The following is a 26961-nucleotide window of genomic DNA, read 5'->3' as shown; positions in this document are numbered from 1 at the left end:
ATCAAAAAAGTAATTCTAGAAGCACCTTGGGTATTACTTGAACTCTATCATTACTGTTATTAGTTGCTACTCAGCCTACCCTACCATGTACCCTTCCCATCACCCCCGTTTAACTTGACCTTATTTACTCCATTTCCAGGTATTTAAAATAGTCCAGGATTTGGCCACTTCATTTTTTGTTTTGTTTTGTTTTAAATAAAGCTTCTTCAAGCTGTTTTCAGCTTTGGAACCAGAAACCTCCAAACTTTGTAAGTTACATAAATGCTTAGTACATCATAACCTTCAAAAGGTTGCCAATTAGAAGAAATCTTAAGCATTGTCAGGAAATTCCTTCTCTCTCTATATAGCCTTATGCATAGCAGACTTGTTGCTTTCTTTCCTTTTTAAAGTTGGAACACAGAACATAAAACCCCAGTACATCGGCATTGTGAGGTCCTTGTGACCTCACCTTTCAAATAGGATATGGTTACCTGGGAAACTAAGTTAATTACATATGGAACATCAGAGGCTAAGCTCAGGTGGCAACAGGATGGGTCAGATCAAGGAAGACTGAGACTCCGGACCAACCCTCACGGCTGGTGAGGGCCAGGGACTCAATCACAGGAACAAGGTTAGGAGTTAGTCACCTAAGGCATAGGCACTTGGGGACAGGACAAGAGAAGCAGGACGCAAACCAGAAGCCCGTTTCATTTAAAAAAGAGATTCATGATAAGTAACTCCAATTGTTGGTGGAACTATGCAATCAGTTAACAGTTATTTGAGAACTTGAATATAAGGCAGTCACAGGAGAAAAAGGCAGAACTAGTTAAAAGAGAACAGCAAATCAGAGTATCAGAAGGTAAAAAGCATAGGGAGGTGAAAAGAGCTTTGGAATTGGAAGGTATGACTTCCAACTAGCTATAAATGACTAGTAAGCCTTTTAAATTTTCTCAATAAACCTTTCTATTAATCCATTAGATGATTAAATTGAATTCAGTTCTCACTGAATATTGAATTGAATACTCATATCGCTAAAGTCCCTTCCAGATTTTATTTTTTGTTTTTTTGAGACAGAGTCTGGCTGTGTCGCCCAGGCTGGAGTGCAGTGGCGTGATCTCTGCTCACTGCAAGCTCTGCCTCCCGGGTTCACACCATTCTCCTGCCTCAGCCTCCCGAGTAGCTGGGACTACAGGTGCCCGCCACCACGCCCGGCTAATTTTTGTATTTTTAGTAGAGACGGGGTTTCACCATGTTAGCCAGGATGGTCTATGATCTCCTGACCTCGTGATCCGCCCGCCTCGGCCTTCCAAAGTGCTGTGATTACGGGCGTGAGCCACCGCGCCGGGCCAAGTCCCTTCCAGCTTTAATATTCAGGAATTAAAAACTGTTTTAGAATTGAAACCACAAATTGTCCTGGTTTCAGACAAGTTTGGTACCTGAGCAGGAGGTGAGGATGTATTTACAATTCAAAAGTAGTGGTTTTATAGGGGTAACAAGTCAAGCAGGTCATCACATGGTGTGACTGTTTCTGACTTTACTCTCTCCTATCTTTGTATCGTAGCTTCACTCGCTCCTTGTAATGTAGCTGTTATATGACAAGTTCTTTCACTGCTTTTACAAGCTGTACTGCTTCAACACCGGCCAAAACTTCCTAAACTTCCACTGAACATTTTCATCACATTGAGAATACAAGAAACAATTTAAAACAAAAATTTCAATGTGGGTTTTCAAACCTGATCAGTGTTGAAGCTGGATGTAGCCCAGATATCTCACCTTAAAATCTTTTTTTCTTTTTCTTGAGACAGGGTCTCACTCTGTTGCCCAGGCTGGAACGCAGTGGTGTGATCATAGCTCACTGCCTCCTGGCCTCAAGCAATCCTCCCTGCTTGGCCTCCCAAAGTGCTGGGATAACAGGTGTGAGCCACTGTGCCTTCCTTGCCCCATGCCTTAAAAACTTTTAAGAGTGGGATAAATGGACCATATATCTTTACTGCTAAAATGACTTAAAATTCCTGCACAATTCATGTAGCATTTCGGGAGTAGCAACATCCCCATGTACGTTTTTACCTAGGCAGTTCATCAGTAAAGGTATTTGTCAAGTGGCTTTCTTGTAGCCGGGAAGAAAGTGCATGTTAAAAACAACAACACCGGGCTGGTTTTTACTTTGTAAGTTTGAGCAAAGTGGTAGCTATACCAAACCTGGGAGTGGCTGAATGTCTTTCTATTTAGCAGTGAAAGATGATGGGAAACCAGCCAGATGGTCCTGATTTTAGGGTGAGATAGAGAGGTAAGCTCCAGATCTCATATAGGTTGCCTTTATTTCTGAGCTGTTTCTCACAGGACGGTGAGCTAAACGCTGGGTGCTTTTCCATGCAGAGATTCTTGTTCGGGGCTGGGATCAGCCATCCTACTTCACAAACAAGGAATATGCGGAAGAAGGAGTATACACAACGCTAACAACCCCAATATCAATGGAAACCCCACTTCCCACACTTTTCCTTTGGGACATCTGCCCCACCCCCCACTCCTCCCGCGTTACACGTTGCCAGGCTGCTTTGGGCGTTCCTTCCTCTGTAGTGCATTGCACGGGTACGTCATCAAATGTGCGTGTACACGTGCCAGATTCGCCTTTAAACGGTAATTTCCCCTAGGTCCAGATCGTGTACTTTCCTGTATGTAACGGTAGTGCAGTACCTGAACTATTAGTTATTTAAGTAATACGTAATGAATGAAGAGCTGAAAATGCAACCTGTTGATGGAAGAATGAATGAACGCGCTCCCCTCCTTCCTGCGGGGCTGCGCCGAGAAAATACGGTTCTGATTTAGCCACGACGTTAAAGGCTTTGACCTGTAGGGGGAGGGGAAAGAAAAGACGGGAAAAAGAAAACCAAAAAACAAAAAACCGGAAAAAGGGAAAAAGCGAAAAGGGGGAGGTCGCTCGGCCGCTCGCTGTCTCAGCCCGGTGGCCCCGCCCCGCGGCGGCCGGTGGCTGTGCGCGTGCGCAGGCGGGAGCGCGGCGGCTGGTCCAAGCCCGGCGCTGGGGGCGCGCAGCCGAGAAAGGGTTTGACGTGGCAGTTCCCAGCCCAGCTGCAACTCCGAGCGTGAGTCCAGGCTAAGGGGACGCCGGCCGGGGAAGAGGCGCGGCGGGAGAAGCGACCGCAGCGGGAGCCCGGCCACCGAGGGCTGCCGGCACTAGGCGCAGAGCCGCCAGCGCTCGGAAGCCCGCGGGGTGCGGGAGAGGGAACAGGTAAAGCCTCCCACCCGCGGACGCCTTCAGGCGGGACAGCCCCTGCCCAAGCACAGCGGAGCGGGTTGCGGCGCCCGGCCCGGGGACGCGGCGGGAGGCCGGGTGCTCACCTGAGGCAGTGGCGGCGGGAGGAGAACTCATTCTTTGTTCTTTAGCCTTTTAGTGCAGTTTAATAGTGGGGCCGGCGGGATGGGGGAGCAGGAGGTGGGCGTGGGCATTTTTTACCCGCCCCCACCTTTTGCCTTGGGATGCAGGAACTGCCTTGTTAGGATCCTCAGTGGCCACCATTCGAGTGTCATTGCCAGCGGTTTTCTCGTCTCCTTATCAACTTAATTTCCTTTTTTGAAGGAAGGAAATGTTAGAAATATTCATGGTAAAAATGGCAACTATATCTTGAAGCCTCGGGACATCCGAATAGTGAAACTGATCTGGCCAAATACGAACTTGTTCCAGGGTTAGAAGTGCACCTTGGCTAGAGTTGCTGGGTGACAGTGAGCCAGGGGGCCGTTCTGGGGTTGGGGCTCCCCAGATTTTGATCCTAGGCCTGCTCATACCAAGTGGCTTTCTGCCGTGTCGCCGCTTGAAGCTGAGTCAGGTTTCTTTAACTTGGTGCTCTGTGTGAGGAAGTTTGACGTGGCAAACTGGGTTGCGTGAGGAAGCTGATTCCTCTGAGGACCAGTTCAGAGGGACCTGGCTGCTTCCTGTTCTTTGGAGTGACCATCTCAGCCTCTCTTTTCTGTCACTCAGCAACAGGCTGCTACTTAGGTGTGTTCGTGCCGACTTCCTAAGTGCTCTTGGTTGGATGAGCTTGACCAAAGCTCAGGCTGCCACGTCTCTCTCTGCTAAGTGGGAGGAGGAAAAAGGGGTTGTCAGAAACGAAGTGGACCAGAAGGCCTTTGCCTGCCTCTCTCCTCTTTTTCAGTTCTCCCCTTCCCAGGAGAAGGAAATGATCTCATAATATTTTTACATGGTTGCTTTTATTTTGGAAACTTATAGTTTAATACGGAAACAAAATCAAATCACAAATTTTAGGCTTCAAATTTTTAATTTGAAATGTTATTTCTTGAATATAGACATTCTAAGTCTTAGCAGGTATCACTGATCTCTTATCTTAAATTGTAGCAAATAAAAGAACAAAAGGAAGAATATGCTTGTATGGGGCAAATAGACTGGAGATAAATTGTAGAATCAGTGGAAATCTGGAAAGGCTTCATTTTCTAAAAGAAGGAACTGAGGCTCAGAGAGGTTCTTCAGCTCATTCCATGTCACACAGTTAAGTATGGCAGACATAGAATGGAAACCCACTTCTCTTGCATTCAAAGCATTTTCTGTCGTATTTAATTTTTTTTTTTTAAAAATCATCAGTCCTATGAAATATCTCTTATTTTGTTAAAACCTGGAAAAAATAGAAAATTTAAAGCAAATTTGGGTTCTGATTAGAATCAAGATTTAAAAAAATCAAGATGAGTCTGTTATATTTGTGATGTGTGTGCCTACACACTTACAAAATTACACTTTTTTTCCTTAGTCCCTTAAATATAGGTGCATATGTTCTTAGAGATGTGATATGATTTAAATTAGAAAGAAATTCTGTCGCCTTTGAAAAACCACTGACAACACTCAAGTGGTTATAGTGACCACCTGGCTCGGTCAAATTATGACTCATAAAATAAGCCCATTATCAACGTTGTCTGTTGCTATGTTTGTTGGACTATGATTTCTCTTTGTCCTAATGACTAGATTAAAATAATTAATTAGATGAGCACTAAAAAGACATAAGTCATAAAACATCTGATTGCAGGCTACTGGCAGTTATGGTGGTCAGTCAATTGAATGGCATGGTGTGCTCTGTGCTGAAATGTGACCATGGAAACCAAAAGCACAAAATCATAGGAACACTATGAGAGACTATCTGTGAGATGCTTCAGGCTTCCATTAAAAAAGTGGTTGCGAGTTGTTATTCAGGTCTCACGCTTGAGAATTTGCCCAGGATTATTGAAGTGATTTACTGAGTTTCAGAGAGCTATGGTTAGGCCCTTTTTAGGGGATAATGATATATTGTATAATACAAAGATTTCTCATGTACCTGATATCTGTACTTTTCCTCAAACCATCATAAACATGTAATAACAGTGTTTATATTTTTAATAGCTTTACATAACTAAAACTGTCTTGGTAACATGTTTCTTGTTTCTCTATTGCAGACTTCTTTTGTAGAATTATCCTATGGAATGATATTTTCATAATGAGTCAACAAGGTTACGTGGCTACACCTCCGTATTCTCAGCCTCAGCCTGGAATAGGCCTTTCTCCACCTCATTATGGGCACTATGGGGATCCGTCGCACACAGCATCTCCAACAGGTACAGTGTGTTATTTTGACTTGTATGTGATTATTCAGTTCTCAGGCTCAGAGACATAAGATGTTCTAAAAGAGGAGATTTGAAAGCATTGAATGATCATTATATAATGAAATGGCTTGAGATTACAGGATCATTTGGAAAAGGCTCTCATAGCAGAACTCTACATCACTAGTTTGGTTATTGCATGGAATACAAGTTTAGTTTTTAAATATAGACTAAAACAAACACTTCCTGTTTTATTTTTACTGTGAGTCTTGTTCTTGCTGTTAGTTAGTGGTGTAAGGCTATTGTAAACATTGAATGAAAAAAGAATTAAATTTATAAATGAATTAAATTTACATATCCTTATCTAGGATTGGCCCTAGATAAATCTGTACATCATGTGAGGATAATTCTTTGTACAATTCTTTGTACAAATGGACCATGTATAAATCAATGAGTAACTCTCAGGGCTCACTGGAACTAGCTTAGATATCTGGGATCCAGGCTGTGCTAGGTAGAATGTATATAGTGCAGAATCAGCAAGGGGTGAGGACTCCCTTTAGTGGGGCTTGATGTTAGCAGCCACACACAGTATGCTGCAGAAGATGCTCTGAGATTGTGAATTTCCTGTGGAAAGTCAGTCTTATGATTTATTCTTCCCGAGATTTTAAAGATGTCCAGATGAAGCATCCCTCTTCTTGTTCGGACCATCCTCTCCAGAATGTTTATAATCTTGCCTTACTGGATCCTGTAGAAACCATTAACCCCTTCAGTTTCTAACTGGTGGTTCATTTCTCCTCAGCATTTATTTATAATGATAATTATAAATTATTCCTTTTTATGATGTGTCGAAATCTGGCCCTAAAAGCTTTTCCTGTATTGTCTTATTTAATCCTCATACAATGCTATGCAGTAAGTTATTTTTGCAGCTAAGAAAACTGAATGTCTGGTGTCATGTGACTTGTCTAAGGTCACAGACAGCAAGTAGTAGCACCAGGATTCATACCCAGATCTCTCAAGAAGGCAAAAAACAAATTGCATACACACCTAAGTATAACACTCTATATTATTCACCCTTCCCTCTTCACAGGCATCTTCTTGAGAAAGTACTCACTATGCTTGGTAATCTCCACCTTTACCTCTCCTTCCCTCCATGGCTCAGCATAGTTTACACTCCATAGTTTGCCACCCCATCCACACTTTCACTTCCCTCACCAGGACTATCAGTGTCCTATTTCTCAATGCAGTAGACATTGTGCTGTCTGTCCTCTTTTGTATTTGACACTGTTTACCACTCTCATTTTTACAAAACTCTTTTCTCCTTTGGTTTCAATGACACTATCCTTTTGTTGTTGTCTTTTGAGGTGGAGTCTCCCTCTGTTGACCAGGTTGGGGTGCAGTTTTGTGATCTCAGCTCACTGCAACCTCCGCCTCCTGGGTTCTAGTGATTCTCCTGCCTCAGCCTCCTGGGTTCTAGTGATTCTCCTGCCTCAGCCTCCTGAGTAGCTGGGATTACAGGCGCCCGCCACCATGCCCGGGTAATTTTTGTATTTTTAGTAGAGACGGGGTTTCACAATGTTGGCCAGGTTGGTCTCGAACTCCTGACCTCACGTGATCCACCCGCCTCCACCTCCCAAAGTGCTGGAATTATAGGTGTGAGCCATTGTGCCCATTTTTTGGGTTGCTTTCTGGACATTTCTTTTGAAGGAATTCTTCTACATCACTCTTAAGTGTTGCTGTTTCTCCCTCCATGTTCCATCTTCACTACTGTTATCCCACTCTGTAGATTTTTCCCTAAGCTGTATCATTCATAGAAAGTGCTTGTCTCTCAGATCTATTTCTCCAGCCCAGATGCCTCTCCTAAGCTCTGGACCAGGGGTATCCAGTCTTTTGGCTTTCCTGGGCCACACTGGGAGAAGAATTGTCATGGGCCACACATAAAATACACTAACAATAGCCGATGAGCTAAAAAAAAAAAAAATCAAAAAAATCTCATAATGGATTAAAAAAGTTTTCAAATTTGTGTTGGGCCATATTCAAAGCTGTCCTGGGCTGCGTGTGGGCGGTGGGTTGGAAAAGCTTGCTCTAGACCCATATTTCCAGTTGCCCACCTTTGTTGAGGCACATCACAGTCACCATGCCCAAAACAATTCCATATTCATCATGGAAGCCTATGTTTTCTGGCATTTCAAATCTCACTCATTAGCATCATTTATTTCATGATCCATACCAGAAACTTTATTAAAAAAACAAAAAAACAAAACTTGGTGGGGTGTGGTGGCTCACACCTGTAATCCTAGCACTTTGGGAGACCAAGACAAGTGGATCACTTGAGGCCCGGAGTTTGAGACCAGCCTGGCCAACATGGGGAATCCCGGTCTCTACTAAAAAAATAGAAAATAAAAATTAGCTGGGCATGGTGGCACATGCTTGTAATCTCAGCTATTTGGGAGGCTAAGGCATGAGAATCGCTTGAACCAGGGAGATGGAGGTTGCAGTGGGCCAAGATCACGCCACTGCACTCCAGCCTGGGGAACAGAGTGAGACTCTCTCAAACAAACCAGCAAAAAAACCTCTCCCTCCTTTTTATCTCCTCCAATGTGATCGGTCTCCCAAATCTTTTTGGAGTGATTGTAAACAGCTGTCCTACCTGCTTTCTCCTTTCCATTCTCCTGTCACTCTTTTTGTTTAATCCATCCATCTCTCACATGGATTACTAAAATGATCTTGTAACTATTATCCCTCTCTCCAATACTGCCTTTTTCCAAACCATCAACTCCTGAGCCAGAGGGATTTTTTTATACCATGCAAATCTAATTTGAATTCTTTTGTATTCTAATACTTTTTCAGGCCTCTATACTATTTGCCATACTGTGTTATAATAGATGTTCCTATAGTAGATGTTCCTGGAGCAGAGAAGGCACTCATGGCTGTTTTTAAAAAAAAAAAAAATTTTAATTGGCAAATAAAAAATTATATATACATATATATAATGTACAACATATTGTTTTGAAATATGTATACACTGTGGAATGGTTAAATTGAGCTAATTATAAATGTTTATTCAATGAAGTGGATGACAAACTGTAGCACTCATTAGCAAAACACTCTGGTATTTACCAATATTTAATTAAATTAAATTAATTTATTTATTTGAGACAGGGTTTTGCTCTGTTGCCTAGCTTCCAAGTAGCTGGTAGAGATGGGATCTCCCTATGTTTCCCAGGCTGGTCTTGAACTCCTCAGCTCAAGTGATCCTCTCGCCTTGGCCTCGCAAAGTGCTGAGATTATAGGCGTTAGCCTCGGCACCTGGCCTTACCAGTGTTTTTAAAAGCTGTCTTTGTTGGATTAAATCCTTCATGCTTTAATTTAAACTGCTTTCTCCTTACTTAATGGCTATTAAATATCAGGTGAATAACCAGGCTATTATACTCTCTGCAAATATATCTTTCTATGCATATTGTGGTGTTTTGGTTTAATTATTTAAGACTTTCACTAAATTACTTCAGCTCTTTTATCTCTGATTATATTCTGCTGAAAAACCTTAGATACCTTAATCTTCAGTCTTCCTGTGTCTTCTTGTCTAGCCTTTTAGTGACGCTTTTATTGGTCTCCTGACAGACACAAGCAAACTTATTGTGGTTCTTTGAAGTATCTATTCCACTGTAGATCTGGCCAGTGCTAACTCTTGCTTTGTGTTGCTCACATTATCGTATCTCCATTTATGCTTATTCATTGTGTTTTTGTAAAGCTAGTGCTGTATACTAACACTTTTTTTTTTTGAGACGGAGTTTCGCTCTTATTACCCAGGCTGGAGTGCAATGGCACGATCTCGGCTCACTGCAACCTCCGCCTCCCAGGTTCAAGCGATTTTCCTGCCTCAGCCTCCTGAGTAGCTGAGATTACAGGCATGCGCCACCACACCCGGCTAATTTTGTATTTTTAGTAGAGACGGGGTTTCTCTGTGTTGGTCAGGCTGGTCTCAAACTCCCGACCTCAGGTAATCCACCCGCCTCGGCCTCCCAAAGTGCTGGGATTATAGGCGTGAGCCACCGCGCCTGGCCCCTAACACTTTTTTTTTAAAGAGACAAGGTCTTGCTCTGTTACTCAGGCTGGATTGCAGTGACGAAATTATAGCTCACTGCAGCCTTGAACTCCTGGGCTCAAATGGTCCTCCTGCCCCAGCTTCCCAAGTGGCCAGGATTATAGGTGTGCCCACCATGCCCAGCTAATTTTAAAATTTTTTGTAGAGATGGGGTCTCACTATGTTGCCCAGTTCTGTCTCGATCTCCTGGCCTCAAGCCATCCTCCTGCCTTGGCCTCCCAAAGTGCTGAAATTACAAACATGAGCCACTGCACCCAGCCACAAATTTAACAATTTATTTGATGAACAAAATAATTGTGGTAATATGACACTTAATAAAATAAGCCTAATCTCAGTCCTCATAGTATTTACTTAGCTAGTGAGAAATGCACCAAAGAAATTAACAATGACAATTTTGGGGGGAAGTACTACTGTAAAGGAAGTAGAGGGTGGTATGGAAGCACGTGGCAGGGGCACCTAAACAAGACTTAGGGTGGAAGGGCTCCTTCCCGGAGGGAATGCCCTGAAACATGAGTGAGAATTGGCCAGGTCGGGAAGCAGTTTGCTGGGATTGGAAGGCGGTACTTTTCAGGACCTGCAAGACGTTTGGCATAGCCGGGGAGTAGCATGGGAACGGTGAGAGATGCCACTGGCGGGGGAATGTGGGATCATTTTAAGGAATTTAGACTTTATTGTAAGGGCAGTAGAGTACCACTGAAGTGATTTAGTCTGGGGAGGGTCACAATCCAATGTATGTACAGTTTAGAAAGCTACATAGAACATTACTAAGTGTGGAGAAGGAATTACAGCTGGGCATACTGCTCTCTGCAGCAGGGTTTTTCAACTTCAGCACTACTGACATTTGGGGCCAACTAATTCTTTGTTGGGGGAGGGTAACAGAGTGCCATCCTGTGCATTGTGGGATATTTAGTAGCATCTTTGGTCTCTATCCACTGGATGCCAGTAGTACCTCCCCCAACCTTCTGGGAGTTGTGGCAACCAAAAATGTCCCAAACATTGCCAGATGTCCTATTTTAGGGGCAAAATCGCCCTTGCTTGAAGACACTGGTCTGGAGACTGAGAGTTAAGAAGTATTAATGTAAGGCCGGGCGCGGTGGCTCACGCCTGTAATCCCAGCACTTTGGGAGGCTGAGATGGGCAGATCACGAGGTCAGGAGATCAAGACCATCCTGGCTAACATGGTGAAACGCCGTCTCTACTAAAAACGCAAATAAATTAGCCGGGCGTAGTGGCAGGCGCCTGTGGTCCCAGCTACTCGGGAGGCTGAGGCAGGAGAATGGCGTGAACCTGGGAGGCGGAGCTTGCAGTGAGCCGAGATTGCACCATTGCACTCCAGCCTGGGAGACTGAGCGAGATTCTGTCTCAAAAAAAAAAAAAGTATTAATGTCCTGAAACTAGAACAGGGGCTGTGGGGTGGTGATAGGGCTCCTAATAGTGAGCTTATATAGGTGGATCAAGCACGGTGCTTTAGGGACCATGGTCATTACAATTCTACCCATATGATAGGGAGCTTATCTTTGTTTATTTTAGATAAACATTTTCCCCCCCAACAAATGGCTTTTAATTTTGGTTTTAGTTTGTCAGGTCCAGGACCAAATTCAAGGCATGCTATTCTGTGATGTGGTTTGGTCAGTGTTACTTTGCTGATAACAGTCCCCTTTAGTGGAAAGGGATTTGTTAAAGGGTATCAGGAAGCAAACAAAACATCAGAAAAAGGCAGAGAACCAGACTTGGGAGTATGTGGTCCATGAAAATGAACATTCCCATGCAGGACCATTCCACCAGAAGTCACCACCTTTCTCTCCCAGGAGAATCATCTCTGCCACCAGGCTGGCCAGAGTCTCCCAGAGGTGTGCTGCTTTGCTGAATTTAGAGCACATGGCAAAACAAATTGTAAGGCAGTCTAGGAATTTTCACTTTTCCACCTCAAGACCTTATATTAATATTAACAGAAAAGCAAGTCAGAAAGGGATTGGAATTGTTGTGTTTACTGGTCTATGGTATCTGCCACTGTGTGAGAGACCAACTTGTGATCTTAGATTTTTTTTGGTGGCAGGTGTCTTAAGAACAGTTCATTCTCATTGCACGGTGTTCCTTTCCTATTAAAATTCTCATATTGCTCTATAAAGAACCTGATTCTGTTTGTGTTTGAGTACTTTTGAAAATGCCAATAACATGGCTGGGGGAAGACTATGACTTTGCAGATATCAGTGATACTGACTTCCCTTTGCCCTGGGGGTGAAGTGCAAGTGACACATAGGACTTTGCAGTCTGACCCCAGCCAACCTGGACAGCTTCCACTCTGGGTACTTTCCCTCCCAGCCTCTCCACACCAAGCCTTTCCCCTGTCCTGATCGTGCCATCCTCTCTCATGTCTTTGCTCAAGCTTTGCTTTCTAACTGGAATCCCTTATCCTGTCTTCTATATGAAGAAAACTCCTGCTTGTCCTTCAAGATTCAGCTCAAGCAGTCCTCCTTCTTTGAACTCTTCTCAATTCCCCCAGGAAGAGTTAGGTAGTCTCTCTGCATATTGTAACAGTCATCCCAAGACATTGTAATGATTTGTTTACATGGTTGTCTCTTCTCTCAAATGGCTCAAAGGCACCTTAAATGTATGTTGAATAATAATGAGAATGATTTGAGAATGCCACAGAATGATTTGAATCACTGCCATAGAGTTGATTCCCAAACAAAAGGGAGAGCACAGTAATATTGATGTATAAAGTTCTGCTTGCATATATCAGAGCTTTTTTTTTTTTAATTCTCTAGACATGTCTATAGGGGTTTTCATGAAAATTGCTGCTATCCTACTTATTTTTTAAAAGGGGGAATATTTTTGGAGAGCCGTGAGGCAAATTTAAAAAAAGAAAAAAAAAAGACCAAAAAAAAAAAAAAAGAATATTTTTGACTTCTCGTAGTGCATGTAATTATTTAAGTTGAAAATATTTTAATGCTACTGTTGTGAATTGCCTACTTTTGTCCAAAATAATGTTTTTAAAATGAAAATATAAATGTGCTTGTAATTATGTTGCACATGCTTTGTTAGAATAAAAATGCTTAAGAAAGGAGAGCAGGGGCTATGGCCAGGGAAGATGAAACAGCTGTTTTAAAAACCGTCATATCCATTGGTTCATTTAATTCTCAGAACAATCCTTGGAGCTAGGGAATATTATTGCCATGACATGGGATTACAAGTTGAAGCTCTGAAAAATATAGTATCTTATCGGAGTCACAAATTCAAACTTGTCTGTGACTGCAAGTCTCATGTTTTTCTAACTTTGCTGGGTTTGGGGTTTAGAACTTAGTATTAAAGTGTAGTGCTATAAGGATAATATTTATTGAAAATAGTGGTATATGAATTTGCTAAGTAAAACTATGTAGAATTAATATAAAAATGTCCTCAGTTTAAGGAATCCTATTTTAAGAGAGGAAACCTTGTAAAAGTTTCAATATTATTCATGAAGACCGGCACTTCACTAGATACCTGTCATTTTAGATTATGCAAACATCTGAAAGCACTCTCTCGAAAGCAATTATGATGACAATATAAGAAACTCTTCCTGGGTGACTACACATCATCAGTCAATTCCTTTCTATCTGAGAGAATAAACTTTCTGGAGGAATATAACAGAATAAAGGAAATGTTAATATGAAATACTATGACGAAGTCAAAAGGAGAAGTGCACAGCAGGCAGCTAGGTGGTCATTGATGACCTTGCCAGAGAGCAGGGTATGGTCAAAAGTAAATCGAATGAGGGAAAACAAGCAAGTGGAGACAGCAGATAGAAGAACTGAAGTTTTTCTCTTTTTTTCTTTTCTCTTTTTTTCTTTCTAGAAGCTAGAAGAGGTCTCAGGTAATCTAGTCTAAGCCTTTCATTTTACAGGAAGAAAACTGAGGTCCTTAAAGATAAGCTTCTTGCCCAGGGTCTTACAACTAATAAGTAACCAGTGGGGCCTTGAACTACTCTAACCCAAGCCCAGTGATTTCTCTCCTTTACTGCAATTTCTCAAGAAGAAAAGAGAGAAATGTCTGAAGACAGTTCCAAAGAGAAGTCTTTAAAGATCTCTATTTGAGAAGAGCTGCTAATAAATGAAAACACAGACATTCCCAGAAGCATCCGTTAATTGCATGTGGTCCCATATTTTGTCTGAGCAAGCATGGTGAATCTGACTCTGAGTGAGCAGTGCCCCAACTGTTTATCATCCAGCCAGTTAAGATCCTGGAAAGATTTTTAAGCTCTGAAGGAAGTGCTCAGGATTTTTAGAAAGATAGACCCTACTCCCCATCTGCTTTTGTTGTGCTGTAAGTCAAAGGCATTTCTAGTGTTCTCCCCCATGCCCCGTTTAGTTACAGTTAGAATGCTTTACCATGACCCTTCCTGCTTTTTCCAGGTTTATTTTCTGATATCTAACTGCCATTTTTCATTGCGTGTTTTAGTATTCTTTGTGTGGTAATATACTTTATCAAGGTGCCTCTGTCATATGCAAATTTATTTTTTTCTGTTTTGGTTTCTGTTTAGTGATAAAATGATTCCCTTCTTTTCTGCTCTTTCATCATTATGATAGTCAAATACTCATGCCAGAGCCTGGTATTGACAGGTCTGTAGGTGATGGTTAAGCTTGAAAGAGATTTTGTTCTAATCCATTTGTTTCCCTCCTCCTCCACCTAGTTCTCATTTTTAACCTAATGACTTTGCCTCATCTCTCTTTGTACTTTAATACACTTCTAAATTCATGCCCCTCTCTTGCAGGTATGATGAAGCCAGCAGGGCCTTTGGGGGCCACTGCCACTAGGGGAATGTTGCCTCCGGGTCCCCCACCTCCTGGACCCCATCAGTTTGGTCAGAATGGAGCTCATGCCACTGGTCACCCTTCCCAAAGGTGAGCTAGGTAGATTCCAACCTTCGTTTGTATATTCTCCTAAAATGATTTCAGAAATACCTTCTAAGCTTGTGTGTTTATTGGTTGAAAGTTTGACATTTTGATGATGTTACACACCCCTGAAAGGATCTGTTAGATAACTGCCCTAGGAAACAAAGCAATAAGAAAAGTTATGGCTGGGCATGATGGTTCACAGCTTTAATCCCAGCACTTTGAGAGGTTGAGTTGGGCAGATGGCTTGAGCCCAGGAGTTTGAGACCGGGCTAGGCAACATAGTGAGACCCCATGTCTACAAAAATAGAAAAAATTAGCCGGCCTGGTGGTGCACGTTTGTAGTCCTAGCTACTGGAGAGGCTGAGATGGGAGGATCCTGTAAGCCCGGGAAGTCAAGGCTGCAGTGAGCTATGATTGTGCCATTGCACTCCAGCCTGGGCAACACAGTGAGACCCTGTCTCAAAAAAAAAACAAAAGTTATGAAGAAAAAGGCAGTATTAGTAGGTATTTAAAAATGTATCAAAAATAACTTGTGTCAATACCATACATGTTAGTTTTGAGTTATATTCAGTTTATTTTAGAATTTTATATCAATTTTAATTCCTTTAGATGCCCATGGCCTTTATTCTTGAATAAAACTTTAAATCATTCTATTTTCTTGGATCCTTCACAGAACTGAGCTCAGTGCCAATGGGTACTTAATAAATATTTTCAAATTAAATCAGATTGTCGCCAATGGGTCTGTGAGCTTGATGTGGAAGGCACACAGATGCCAGTGAGGGATTATCAAAAGGCAGAGCTGTAGTAAAAACAACACAGGAAATAAATATTGTGTTTGTGTTTATAATAAATTGAGGAAGGGAAAAGTTGGAAGCAGGCCTGGAGAAGCCAAGATGTATGAAATATTTAGAGCCTGCAGCCCACTAGGGACTAATCCCTGGGAAAGAAGCCAGTATCACACCTTCCCTGTTAGAAATCCCATTATTCTTTATCCGGTGAGGTGTAGCTGCTGAGAACCTGTGCCAAGCCAGTGCCAAGCCGCAGGCAGTGTTTGCTTTGGAGTTTCTCCAAGGATTACCCAGAGGCTTCATTTCTCAGGTTCCTTCCCAGGTAGCAAGGTTTGGGGGTGGGGAGGCGTGGGCAGTACCCCCTAGATATGACTGTAGATCCTCCTAATGGTGAAGCCTTTTAGTCATGGCCTTTCATGAAGCCTATAGTCCTCCATAATAGGAAAACTCCCTCTGGGATTTTTTAAAGTCATCAGGTTAATTCTCCTACAGGGCATTTGTGAGCTTGGCACTGGCTGGCTCTTGTTTGTCATGATAACATGACATTTGCCGGTTGAAATGGTAGCTATGGGATGCAAAGGGTAGGTCATTAAGCGTGATTGTGGTTTAAGCTTGGAGCAAGAAGTCAAAGGGTCTTACTCGGGACCTGAACCTACTGCCCTGAGTCTCAAAAGAGTGATAGAAAGGCAAGAGAGGAAGAGCAAAAAGACAGAGAACCAAAATGCCTCTTCTGGTTCAAGCAGTTTACTAACTGTGGACACTGGTGAAGTTCCTTGGCCATGCCTGTCCTCATTTTCACTTGTAAAATGAGAATATAGAATTCTCAGTCCAGAAGTAAAGGGGAGAAGATCTGGAAAAATTCACTGTTGCCGGGTGTGGTGGCTCACAGACTCACTTGTAAAATGAGAATATAGAATTCTCAGTCCAGAAATAAAGGGGAGAAGACCTAGAAAAATTCATGGTTGCCGGGTGTGGTGGCTCACATCTGTAATCCCAGCACTTTGGGAGGCTGACACGAGAGGATCGCCTGAGCCCAGGAGTTCGAGACAGCCTGGGCAACATGATGAGACCCCATCTCTACAAAAAAAAAAAATAGAAAATTAGCCAAGCATGGTGGCATGCACCTGTGGTCCCAGCTACTTTGGAGGCTGAGGTGGGAGGATTGCTTGAGCCCAGGAGGTCAAGGCTGCAGTGAGCTGTGTTCATGCTATTATATTCCAGGCTGGGTGACAGAGGGAGACCCTGTCTCAAGGCAAAAAAAAAAAAAAAAAAAAATTGTTGTAAACTTCCAGGCATCTCAGATATTTTTTTTTAAAGAAAGAAATGCAAAGATTGAACAGCTGGTTTCAAGTTTAGAAGAATGTTTTGGTCACTGGTATTAGCTTGGAATTGATTGATCTTTTTGGTTTATTGCCATTTATTTCACTTGATCAGGTTGCTTAGGAGTGAGTAAACCATGGACTTTACCATCAAGCAGGCCCTAACTTTGTGATTGTGAGCCCAGCACAGGGTCTGGCCCAGTGAAGAGCAGAGGACTCTAGAGTCAGGACATGTTTGCTAATCTTGGCCCAGACAATTACTAGCTAGATAAGTTACCTAACCTCTGTGTGCCTCGGTTTCCTCATGATGATTTTAACAATAATATGTGGTTGTGAGGATTTTAATGATTAATACATGCAGAGTACCTTACACAGTGCACTAGGCCCATGGACTCAACACCTTAGCATTTGTCAATATCATTTCCATTGGATCTGAAAAGTCCACTGTTTATAGCTTGTCTGTCCTTAGAGCTCAATCTAGTTACTCATGACAGCTCAGGAATCTCTTGATAGCTTAAAGAATCTGCTTTTGTGGTGATTCCTAGGGAAGTACTGACAGATTTTACTCCCTCTCTTCTACTGTTCACTTGCTACAACTTGCATACTGGATTGAAGGTTAGAATTGGGGTTAAAAAGTGAAAAAGTCAGGGAAAAGTATAGTATTTCAGGCTGAGCCTTCCTGGTTACCATGCTGCCTTGCCCTCATGGGACATGCTTCTGTGAATGTAGCGCAATGCAAGGGTAAAGTGCACCGTGATTGTGCAGGTGAATCACATCAGTCTGATGACAGAGGCTGTCAAAGAGCATAGATGGCATATGACTTTTCTTTGTGGATTCTAGCATTTTATCTGTGTCATTTGTACTTAGTATACCAAAGAAATATTTTAATTTTACTATATCTAAATTATCAAATAAAAACAAGATATAAATAAGTTACTATGTTGATTTGAATTTAACATGTAAAATTTTTATCTTTAAAATACTGCTATTTTAAATATAATGTTTTATAAAATTTAAAAATCATACCTAGTTATTTGTCTTTTTGATTTGACTGAGGAAGAATAAATGTCTTAAACTTGCAAGCAGTGCAAAAGTTATCTACATAGAGTTACTACTGGGTAGGATATTAAATAAAATCTGCAACCTAAAAATCAGTGTTTTTAATTATAAAATAAAAATTCAATCAATCAAGTTTAAGTGATGTATTCTGATGAAGAAACAGTGAATTTGAGGGAACAGTGGACCCATCTTCCCAAATTGAAGCTGATATGTGTGAATCTACTAAGAAATTGATTTCAACAAAAGTTGAAGGAAGGAGCAATAAAAATAAGAGAAGTAGTTGTTTTTTCTTCAATTTTATTTGCTGTGGAGAACGATGCTAGGATTTGGTGGAACTTTCATTTTTTCTCTATGGGCTAGGTATTCAAAATTCTGATTTTGTTTCAATCAAATCTTGAAAAATTTGGCATCTTAATTCCGCATACAAACTTCAGCATACATCTCATTTCTTGAGCAATTTATTGCAAACTTGAAAATGGGGAGTGTTTGAAGTTGAACAGGCCACAGAAAACTGAGTCAACTCTGCAGAGGATTAGGATTAAATTGAGGCTAAATTTTCATGTTTTATTAATCATCTGGTAGTAATTCTTTATTGAATTCTTTCTTATGGTGAATCTGCCCTTCTCTGACATTCAGTGAAATGTAAATTAAAATATATACTTGACATTCAATGAAACCATAAATTAAAATATATAATTGAATGTTTTTCAGTCCAGAGCCATGTTGAATAAAGGCAGTCAACATGAGAAACATTTATTTAACTCTATATGGTTCTTAATTTTAACATTATATTTATAGCAAAAAAAAAAAGGGATCACTCCATTTCACATGCTTTTTCAGAATTTGAAAGCTGAGAGCTACAGAGATTAAGTGGCTTACCTATAGTTACACACCAGGTTTCTACACTAGGGCAGGAGGACCTGGATTCCCACCTCAGCTTTGTACAACATGCTATGTGACTTTGAATAAAGTAATGAAATTAAAAAATATTGGCTGGGTGCGGTGGCTCATGCCTGTAATCCCAGCACTTTGGGAGGCCAAGGCGGGCGGATCACGAGGTCACGAGATTGAGACCATCCTGGTCAACATGGTGAAACCCTGTCTCCACTAAAAATACAAAAATTAGCTGGGCGTGGTGGTGCGTACCTGTAATCCCAGCTACTCGGAAGGCTGAGGTAGGAGAATCACTTGAACCTGGGAGGTGGAGGTTGCAGTGAGCCGAGATCTTGCCATTTTACTCCAGCCTGGGCGACAAGAGCGAAACTCCATCTCAAAAAAAAAAAAAAAATTAAACTAATTTGTATGTTTAAGATGTTCTTTCATCTCTTCCCTCATTTATGTGAGGCATTTATATGAGGGGTTTGTTAGCCATTTAATACTATTCTATTTATTTTAAAATTGATAATAATTGCTTTTAAAAACCAAATCTATTTAAGACTTACCATATTTAAGTTGGTCAGAAAGAAATAATTTATTTGTTAATTTCTGAAACCTAACTCCTGGGGTATATGTTAGGCACTGAATCATAAGTAGGCATTTATGGGTTGAAAGTAATAACTGATGGTTATATAGTCTCTCATTCTCTATTTTAAATCCTTAACCTTTGTTAAGTTAAAAAAATTACTTGAAGCTGCTTGTGTTATAACTCCTGTTTGAAATATATTTTGTCCTACCTGTATTGTAAAAACAAAAAATGATTCACAGATCTGTATATTTAAAAGTACTAACATTTATGAAACACCTTTGAAAATGTTTTGGGGAGCTTTTTTCTCCATATAAATGCAACATCCCCAGTTTCTGCTTATCAAATCCAACATCTGTAACCATACCTCATTGCATCCATGAATATATTCTATAGTACATGTATATTCTGCCTGTGTGTAATTACTTCATTTATTCCCTATATGACAAACTTTTTTTTTTTTTTTTTTTTTTTGAGACGGAGTTTCCCTGTGTTGCCCAGGCTGGAGTGCAGTGGCGCGATCTTGGCTCACTGCAAGCTCCGCCTACCAGGTTCACGCCATTCTCCTGCCTCAGGCTCCCAAGTAGCTGGGACTACAGGCGCCCACCACCATGCCCGGCTAATTTTTTGTATTTTTAATAGAGATGGGGTTTCACCGTGTTAGCCAGGATGGTCTTGATCTCCTGACCTCGTGATCCGCCCTCCTCAGCCTCCCAAAGTGCTGGAATTACAAGCATGAGCCACCACGCCCTGCGGACAAAGTTTTTTTAAAAGACGAAAAAGTATTATTTCTTAAAAAGAAGAAATGTTTTCGTCTTAGGAAACAATGGATTTACAAAACAGACCTTTAATGTAATTCTTGAAATCATTTTTTAGTGATCACAACATATTTTAAATGTGTCATACAAGACTAGAATTATATTTTTTGTGCTTGTGTTTCACCAGTGTCATTAATTGATTAGAGATATAAAGAAAACTTTTACTGTGAAAAGTTAATGTTTGTATTTTCTATCTTTTATTCATTTTCTTCCAAAAAGTATTTAAGTCAAAGGGTGCTTAGCCTAACTGTGTTGGGCTTTTTGAAAAATTTGACAGGAGAGAAATTGGATAGTTTTGTTTAACAATATTTTTGGGTTACAATGTTATTCATTCCATTATTTCTAGCCAATTTTCTGCTATAGGATAGCTTGTACTTGTGCATACAATGGAAAGAATGGAAAGAACATTTTCTTTTTTTTCTTTTTTCTTGCAACATGTATTTTATTAGGCAGCCTTTCTGTATCATTACAGAAGAGTCCTAAATTATAAAGTCAATTCCGGCTACCGATAAAACATAGACTCTGCAGAAATAAGCTGTTCAGAGGTATGAGTGGAAAAGAGCATTTTCATCACTCACCTATTTATCTCAAAGTGTGAGATACTATTCTGCAAATATGCTTAATGTCATGCACTCAGAGTAATGGTTGGAAGGTTAATTTTCTGTTTTGTTTATAATAATTATTCAATTTAAACATATGGATAAAAATGACAAGATAAAATTAGTGTGATGCTTTGAAAAGTGTACTCACTGAAGACCTGGAAAAACGCTGGTCCTAGTGTTGTCACAAATAAATTGTGGGACTTCAGGCAAGCACTGGCTTCCCTCAGGCTCTGCTCCTAACCTCTCAATGGCAGAAGGGGCAGAAGGCAAGACATGGGCCATGGGGAAATAGTTTCCAGTTTTCAGATAGAGAAATTGAAATCAGAGTATACCATTTGGGAAAACTTAATTTAAAATTTAAAATTCATAAGAATTTATAATGTGACTCTCAGGCAGGCTTTAATCGCATTTGGCAGATTAACCATGCTAGGCACATTGTCCAGATAGCGGCCATTGTTTAATGCAGAACAAGAAAAAATAAACGTCTAATAAGTTCAAGCTAAATCAAAGGTAAAGCATGATGTAATTTTTAGATTTTTTTTTTTTTTCTCTTTGGGACAGGGTCTGGCTCTGTTGCCCAAGCTAGAGTGCAGTGGTGCAGTCTCAGCTCACTGTAGTCTTGACCTCCTGGGCTCAAGTGATCATCTTACTTCAACTGCCCAAGTAGCGCCACCACTCCTGGCTAATTTTTTATTTTATTTTGTTTTATTTTTTGTAGAGAAGGGGGTCTCACTATGTTGCCCAGGCTGGTCTTGAATTCCGGGGCTCAAATTGTCCTCCCACCTCAGCCTCCCAAAGTGCTAGGATTATAGGCATGAGCCGCTGCTCCTGGCTGTATTGTTTTCTTGATTTTCATTCTGTTGATGATTAACTTTAGTATAGATAAGGCTCTGGTTGGCTCAGTTTCCCAGATTGATTTCCAGAACTGGTTTTATGCTCACATTAGGATTTTTTTTTTCTGTCTTGGCATGTTCAGCATGTGAGCATAAATATAAGATGATGCTACATGATCATATTGAGTTCATGTCAAGCTTAATTAAAGATTTAGTGTATAATATCAGTCATTTTCCTAGGCCTACTAGACAGGTTTAATTTAATTTTACAAGCTATTAACATTATTGTACGCCATTTGCTTGAGACGCTGTGATATTGTTTGACATCCTGTTTTCCTCTCTCAGATTTCCAGGCCCTCCACCTGTCAACAATGTGGCATCCTCATATGCACCATACCAACCCTCTGCACAATCTTCTTATCCAGGTCCTATATCCACTTCATCTGTCACCCAGCTGGGCAGCCAGCTCAGTGCTATGCAAATCAACAGCTATGGTAATAGTTTTATTATTAGTGTTTATTGACTGCCTTGTGTCCTGGTCATTTTTAATGAGAGAGGTTTTCTTCATTTTTAAAATAGATGTAACTAGGGCATACTGTGTTGAAGTAGTATTTGGACACTTTTAATAATAAAGCATCTATCTTATGTATGGCTATGGTTAATTGTTTTCTTGATCATGCTGCCACTTATTTCAAGGTAATTGAAGGACCCTCAGAATACCTTCCATTCAATGATTGAACAATAAAAAAAGACAAAAAATGCTGATTTCACAAATAAACATTAGAATAGTGAAATTATTTTAAGAAATAAATAAGGATAATTTAAACCTTGTATTGTTTATGATGGGGCCCCAAAATCAGAAATATAGTACTCATTGTTTCACAGTGCATTTTAATTATGTGTTTAGATCATGGAAAGAATGGAAGCTCAGATGTTGTGAGGCAGAAAAGAGAAGATAGGAGAGGAAAGAGTCACAGTACTGAGATTTACATCAACAGAAATGCTGTATATCCTGTGAGTCATGGAAAGCTCCACTGTAATGACAGCACAGTCGGCCATTTATCTAGATGAAGAATGTTTCCATGTTACTTAAAATTAGTTTTCTGAAGTATCATTAAAACCCCTCTATTTTCTGTCTTTTACTCATTTCAAAATGGATAAGTCTTCAAAGAAGCAACCCAATTTCCCATAATCAGAGAAAGGAAAACATAATCTGGTTTTACAGCTATTTCCAATATGATTGGAGAGCATGTTGGTGGCCCTTCTCTTCTCTCTGGTTATTTCTACCTAATTCTGAAATTTGTTTGGTCAACTCACGCACAAGATGCAAATAATTTATTGAATGTGCAATTTACCTGAGTAATGCTTGTTATGTAATAGAATTTTTATATGATTTTCTAGATTTGTACCAGATACAGATGCTTTAATTAATGCATATATCATGTAATTACACAACTGAGTTAAAATTTATTCTATGAATTCCCTCACTTAAATTATAAATGTTGCTTTTACCTTTTAAAAATTTTCCAGGCCAGGCATGGTGGCTCACACCTATAATCCCAGCACTTTGGGACGCCAAGGAGGAAGTATTGCTTGAGCCCAGGAGTTTGAGACCAGCCTGAGCAATATCATGAGACCCCAACTCTACAAAAAAAAAAAAAAAAAAAAAAGAACTTGGCGTAGTGGTGTGTGCCTGTAGTCTCAGTTACTTAGGAGGCTGAGGTGGGAGGATCACTGGAGCCCAGGATGTTGAGGCTACAGTGGTCCATTATCTTGCCATTGTATTGCAGCCTCAGTGACAGAGCAAGACCCTGTCCTAAAAAAAAAAAAAAAAAAAAAAAAATCCCAGTTGTATAAAATAGCATTTGTTCTATTTTCTGAATGAAGATTTCAATTTGTGGCAAAAAACCCAAACATGTGTTTCTAAGGGTGTCCTCTTGCTTTATGTCAGGAAAACAAACATCTCTGTCATGTACTTTGCAGAAGTCAGAGAGTTGAGAAATGTGGTATTTAAGTGGGCTGGTCTCCTTTCTCACACAGGTTCAGGCATGGCTCCTCCAAGCCAGGGACCCCCTGGCCCTCTGTCAGCCACATCATTGCAGACTCCTCCACGACCTCCACAGCCATCCATTTTGCAGCCTGGATCTCAAGTTCTTCCACCACCACCCACCACACTCAATGGTCCTGGTGCCTCACCTTTGCCTCTACCAATGTACAGACCAGATGGGCTCTCTGGGCCTCCTCCTCCAAATGCCCAGTACCAGCCCCCACCTCTTCCAGGCCAGACCTTGGGTGCTGGATATCCTCCGCAGCAGGGTAAGGCAGACAGGGTGCAGGGGAAGGCTTTGTGTTACCCAGGGGAACCCTTAACTGAAAATCAGCTTTGTTCCTATGTTACTAGGTATCTATCACTTACTTTTAAGAAATGGTAGTTTTTGAAGAGTTTTGGCAAGAGCAAAGAAATGGGGAACCACACTCATACTTGACTCCTTGCCTTTTTTAATAAGATGAAAAATACAACATGCTTGACTGAACAGCATAATATCATCAACAAGTCTTACATGCTGGATTTGGGATGATAGTCATTTCTCTTTAAATTTTTTCCAAGCAGCCAACTCTGGTCCCCAGATGGCAGGCGCACAACTGTCTTACCCAGGAGGCTTCCCCGGAGGTCCTGCACAGATGGCTGGTCCGCCACAGCCCCAGAAGAAGCTGGATCCTGACTCTATCCCTAGCCCAGTAAGTGCTCTTCTCACTCTCACAGTCTCACTCACAAAGGAGCATTCATTTTTCTCAGCAACTCATCAGTTTGTTAGCATTTATCCTGTTCATTAGCATAGAAGTTAGGAGATACTCATCACATAGAGGGAAGGCTTCCTTCCTTATATGCATGTATGGGGGAAAGCATGCTAGGGTTATGGGCATACTAAAGGTCTCCATGAAAGAGCAGCCTGTGCTGATTTTTTTTTTCTTTTTTTTTTGGTGTCATATAAACTTGGCAGTGTCTACAATGTTTACATTGACGTATTTTGGCAGTATCTATTGCTATCTAATGAGTAATTAACAGACTATATCCTATAGAAATATGCTATTTCAGATAACTAAAGGATCCTTTTCAATAAGAGAAACCCATAGAGACTGAAAGTATATTTTACATCTTGCACAATAAAAAAACAAAATTTTTTTAATGTAAAGTTAGAACTAAACTCTTCACTCAAGTGATTTCCTTGGAGGGTTACTCTTTAATAATTTTATCAGTCAAGCTTTGCAAGGCCATTCTGCATAGCAAACAATCCCCAACTTTGCTTACAACTGCAAAGATGTATTTATCACTCAGTTTACATGTAGGCTGTGGCAGCTGCAGATTGGCTTTAGACTCTGCTTCATCCGTCCTTATCATTCCAAAATCCAGCGTGAAGAGGTAAACACTACTGAGGACATGCTATTTTGTGGCATAGGGAGGAAACAGAGCTGGCCAAAATGTGCAACAGCTCTTAAAGCTTCCACTCATGTGTGGCATGTGTCATAACCACTCATGTGCCCTTGGCTGAAACAAGTCATAAAACAAAGCCCATTGTCACTGAGGCAGGGAAGCTGCCAATCTTATGGCATTGGGATGTAAAATCCTTTTGGAATAATGATGAAATTGGCTACAGTTTATTTTGTGTCTTTGAATAGGTTCGATAAACATAAGTACTTGAAGAAGTTAGAAATAAAGGAGCAGGAAAAGCTACCTTATTAGCTAACTTATGCTGTGTAACCAACTGCTACAAAACAGTAGCTTAGCACTACTATTTATTAATACTCATGACCCAGTGGGTTCCCGGTTTTGCTAATCTGGGCCAGGTTCATCTGATTTTGGCTGAGCTTGCTCATGCATCTGGGGTCAGCTGGAGGCTTGGCTAGAGTGTGGATGGTTTAGGATAATGTATTAGTTTCCTGTGGCTGCTGTAACAAATTTGTAACAAATTACCACAAATCGGGTGACTAAAAACAACAGAAATGTATTCTCTCACAGTTCTGGGGACCAAAAGTCCAAAATCAATGTGTTGGCAAGTGCTATGGTTTGAACACTTGTCTTCTCCAAAACTCATGTTGAAACTTAATCTCCACTGTGGCAGTGTTGAGAGATGATTGGGTCGTAAGGGCTCTGCCCTTGTGAATGGATTAATCCGTTCATGGATTAGTGGGTTAATGGATTAATAGGTTATCATGGGAGTGGAACTGGTGGCCTTATAAGAAGAATAAAAGAGACCTGAGCTAGCACGCTCAGCCCCTTTGCCATGTCATGCTCTGTGCCGCTTTGGGATTCTGCAGAGTCTCCACCAGAAGAAGGCTCTCACCACATGTGGCCCCTCAACCTGGGACTTCTTAGCCTCCATAGCTATAAGAAATAAATGTCTTTTCTTTATAAATTACTGTTTCGGGTGTTATAAGCAATGAAAAACGGACTAAGCAGGGCTGTGCTGCCCCTGAAGGCTGTAGAGGAGAATCTGTTCCTAGGCTCTTTCAGCTTCTGGTGGCTCCAGGTCTTCCTTGGCTTGTGACCATGTGACTCCAGTCTCTGCTTCTGTGGTCACATTGAGTCCTCCTTCTCTTTGTGTCTTCTCTGGGTGTCTGTCTCAAAATTCCTCTGCCTCTTTTCTTATACATGTGATTCCATTCAGGGCCAGGATAAGCTCCTCCTCTCAAGATCCTTAACTTAATAAAATTATTTTGCCATATGAGGTAATGAAATGGAAAAGGTTCCCTCATCCCCCTTGGAGGGTATGCAATGGGGGTGTGGCTCGCTTCTTCAGTGCTCCAAAGCTCAAATCTCTAGGGGAGGATACAGATGGGCAGGCTGTGGGGCTCCGACTCCCATGGCAGTGTCTGGGGGTGAATGTTTACAGCTGAAGTCCCAGTGGGCGTGTGTTACAGGGTGCTCTTTTAGTTTGCCGTCTATAGGTGACTTGTATTAACCAGCTCAATTAGACCCCTTCCTTATCACAAGGACAGAGGGATTTCAGTATCCCAGGTTTTTGCCTTGCTGTACTGGAAGAATTGGATCACACATGGGCTTGGAGAATGAGTGCAAGGTTTTATTGAGTAGAAGTAACTCTCAGCAGGTGGGGGAGCCAGAGGGAGATGGTTTTCCTCTGGAGTCCCACCACTCAGTGGCCCTGGCTCTCCTCTGACTGCCCCGGCCAAACTCCGCCTCTTCCCATGTCTGTCAGTGTGCTCTTCCACTGGCGTTCTCCCTCCACGTCCTCTCGCCGTCTAGCTGCTTGTATCTTTATCCGCTGATGTGCTCCTCTCCACGTCTGGCTGCCTTTGTGTCTCCCCACTAGGAACTCGGGTTTTTATAGGCCCAGGATGGGGGTATGGTGGGCCAGGGTGGTTTTGGAAAATGCAACATTTGGGCACGGAAGGAGGAGTGCCTGTCCTCACCTAGGTCCGTGGGGTAGAGCCCTAACCAGGGACCCACCTTTCTCTACCCAGCACTTCCCTGCCCCCCTCCCGTATCAGTAATATTCACAGATTTCAGAGA

The 26961-nt window shown here is 41.4% G+C and overlaps 1 protein-coding gene across 12 annotated transcripts in view; it reads left to right on the top strand.

Annotated features, from left to right (window-relative positions):
• The first annotated feature begins 459 nt into the window (after window positions 1–459).
• The window catches only part of SEC24D (SEC24 homolog D, COPII coat complex component), a 115522-nt gene continuing 89020 nt past the window's right edge, over window positions 460–26961 (top strand). For 2 of the 12 annotated variants that reach the window (XM_054683841.1, XM_054683845.2), the window contains exons 1-6: window positions 460–610; window positions 5431–5589; window positions 14427–14556; window positions 21777–21925; window positions 23472–23747; window positions 24043–24170. In XM_054683841.1, coding sequence (XP_054539816.1) covers window positions 5472–5589; window positions 14427–14556; window positions 21777–21925; window positions 23472–23747; window positions 24043–24170 — 801 coding nt within the window. In that variant the 5' untranslated portion in view covers window positions 460–610; window positions 5431–5471. Of the gene's footprint in view, window positions 611–2930; window positions 3227–5430; window positions 5590–14426; window positions 14557–21776; window positions 21926–22337; window positions 22446–23471; window positions 23748–24039; window positions 24171–26961 lie in introns of those variants that run through there. The other 10 variants (XM_016952109.2, XM_054683842.2, XM_063809809.1 and 7 more) reach the window with 7 other exon arrangements.

This window comes from Pan troglodytes, chromosome 3, assembly GCF_028858775.2.
Source record: "Pan troglodytes isolate AG18354 chromosome 3, NHGRI_mPanTro3-v2.0_pri, whole genome shotgun sequence".
Taxonomy (NCBI): domain Eukaryota; kingdom Metazoa; phylum Chordata; class Mammalia; order Primates; family Hominidae; genus Pan; species Pan troglodytes.
Note: the sequence above shows the minus strand (reverse complement) of the source record. Positions and strands in the feature narration are given on the sequence as shown.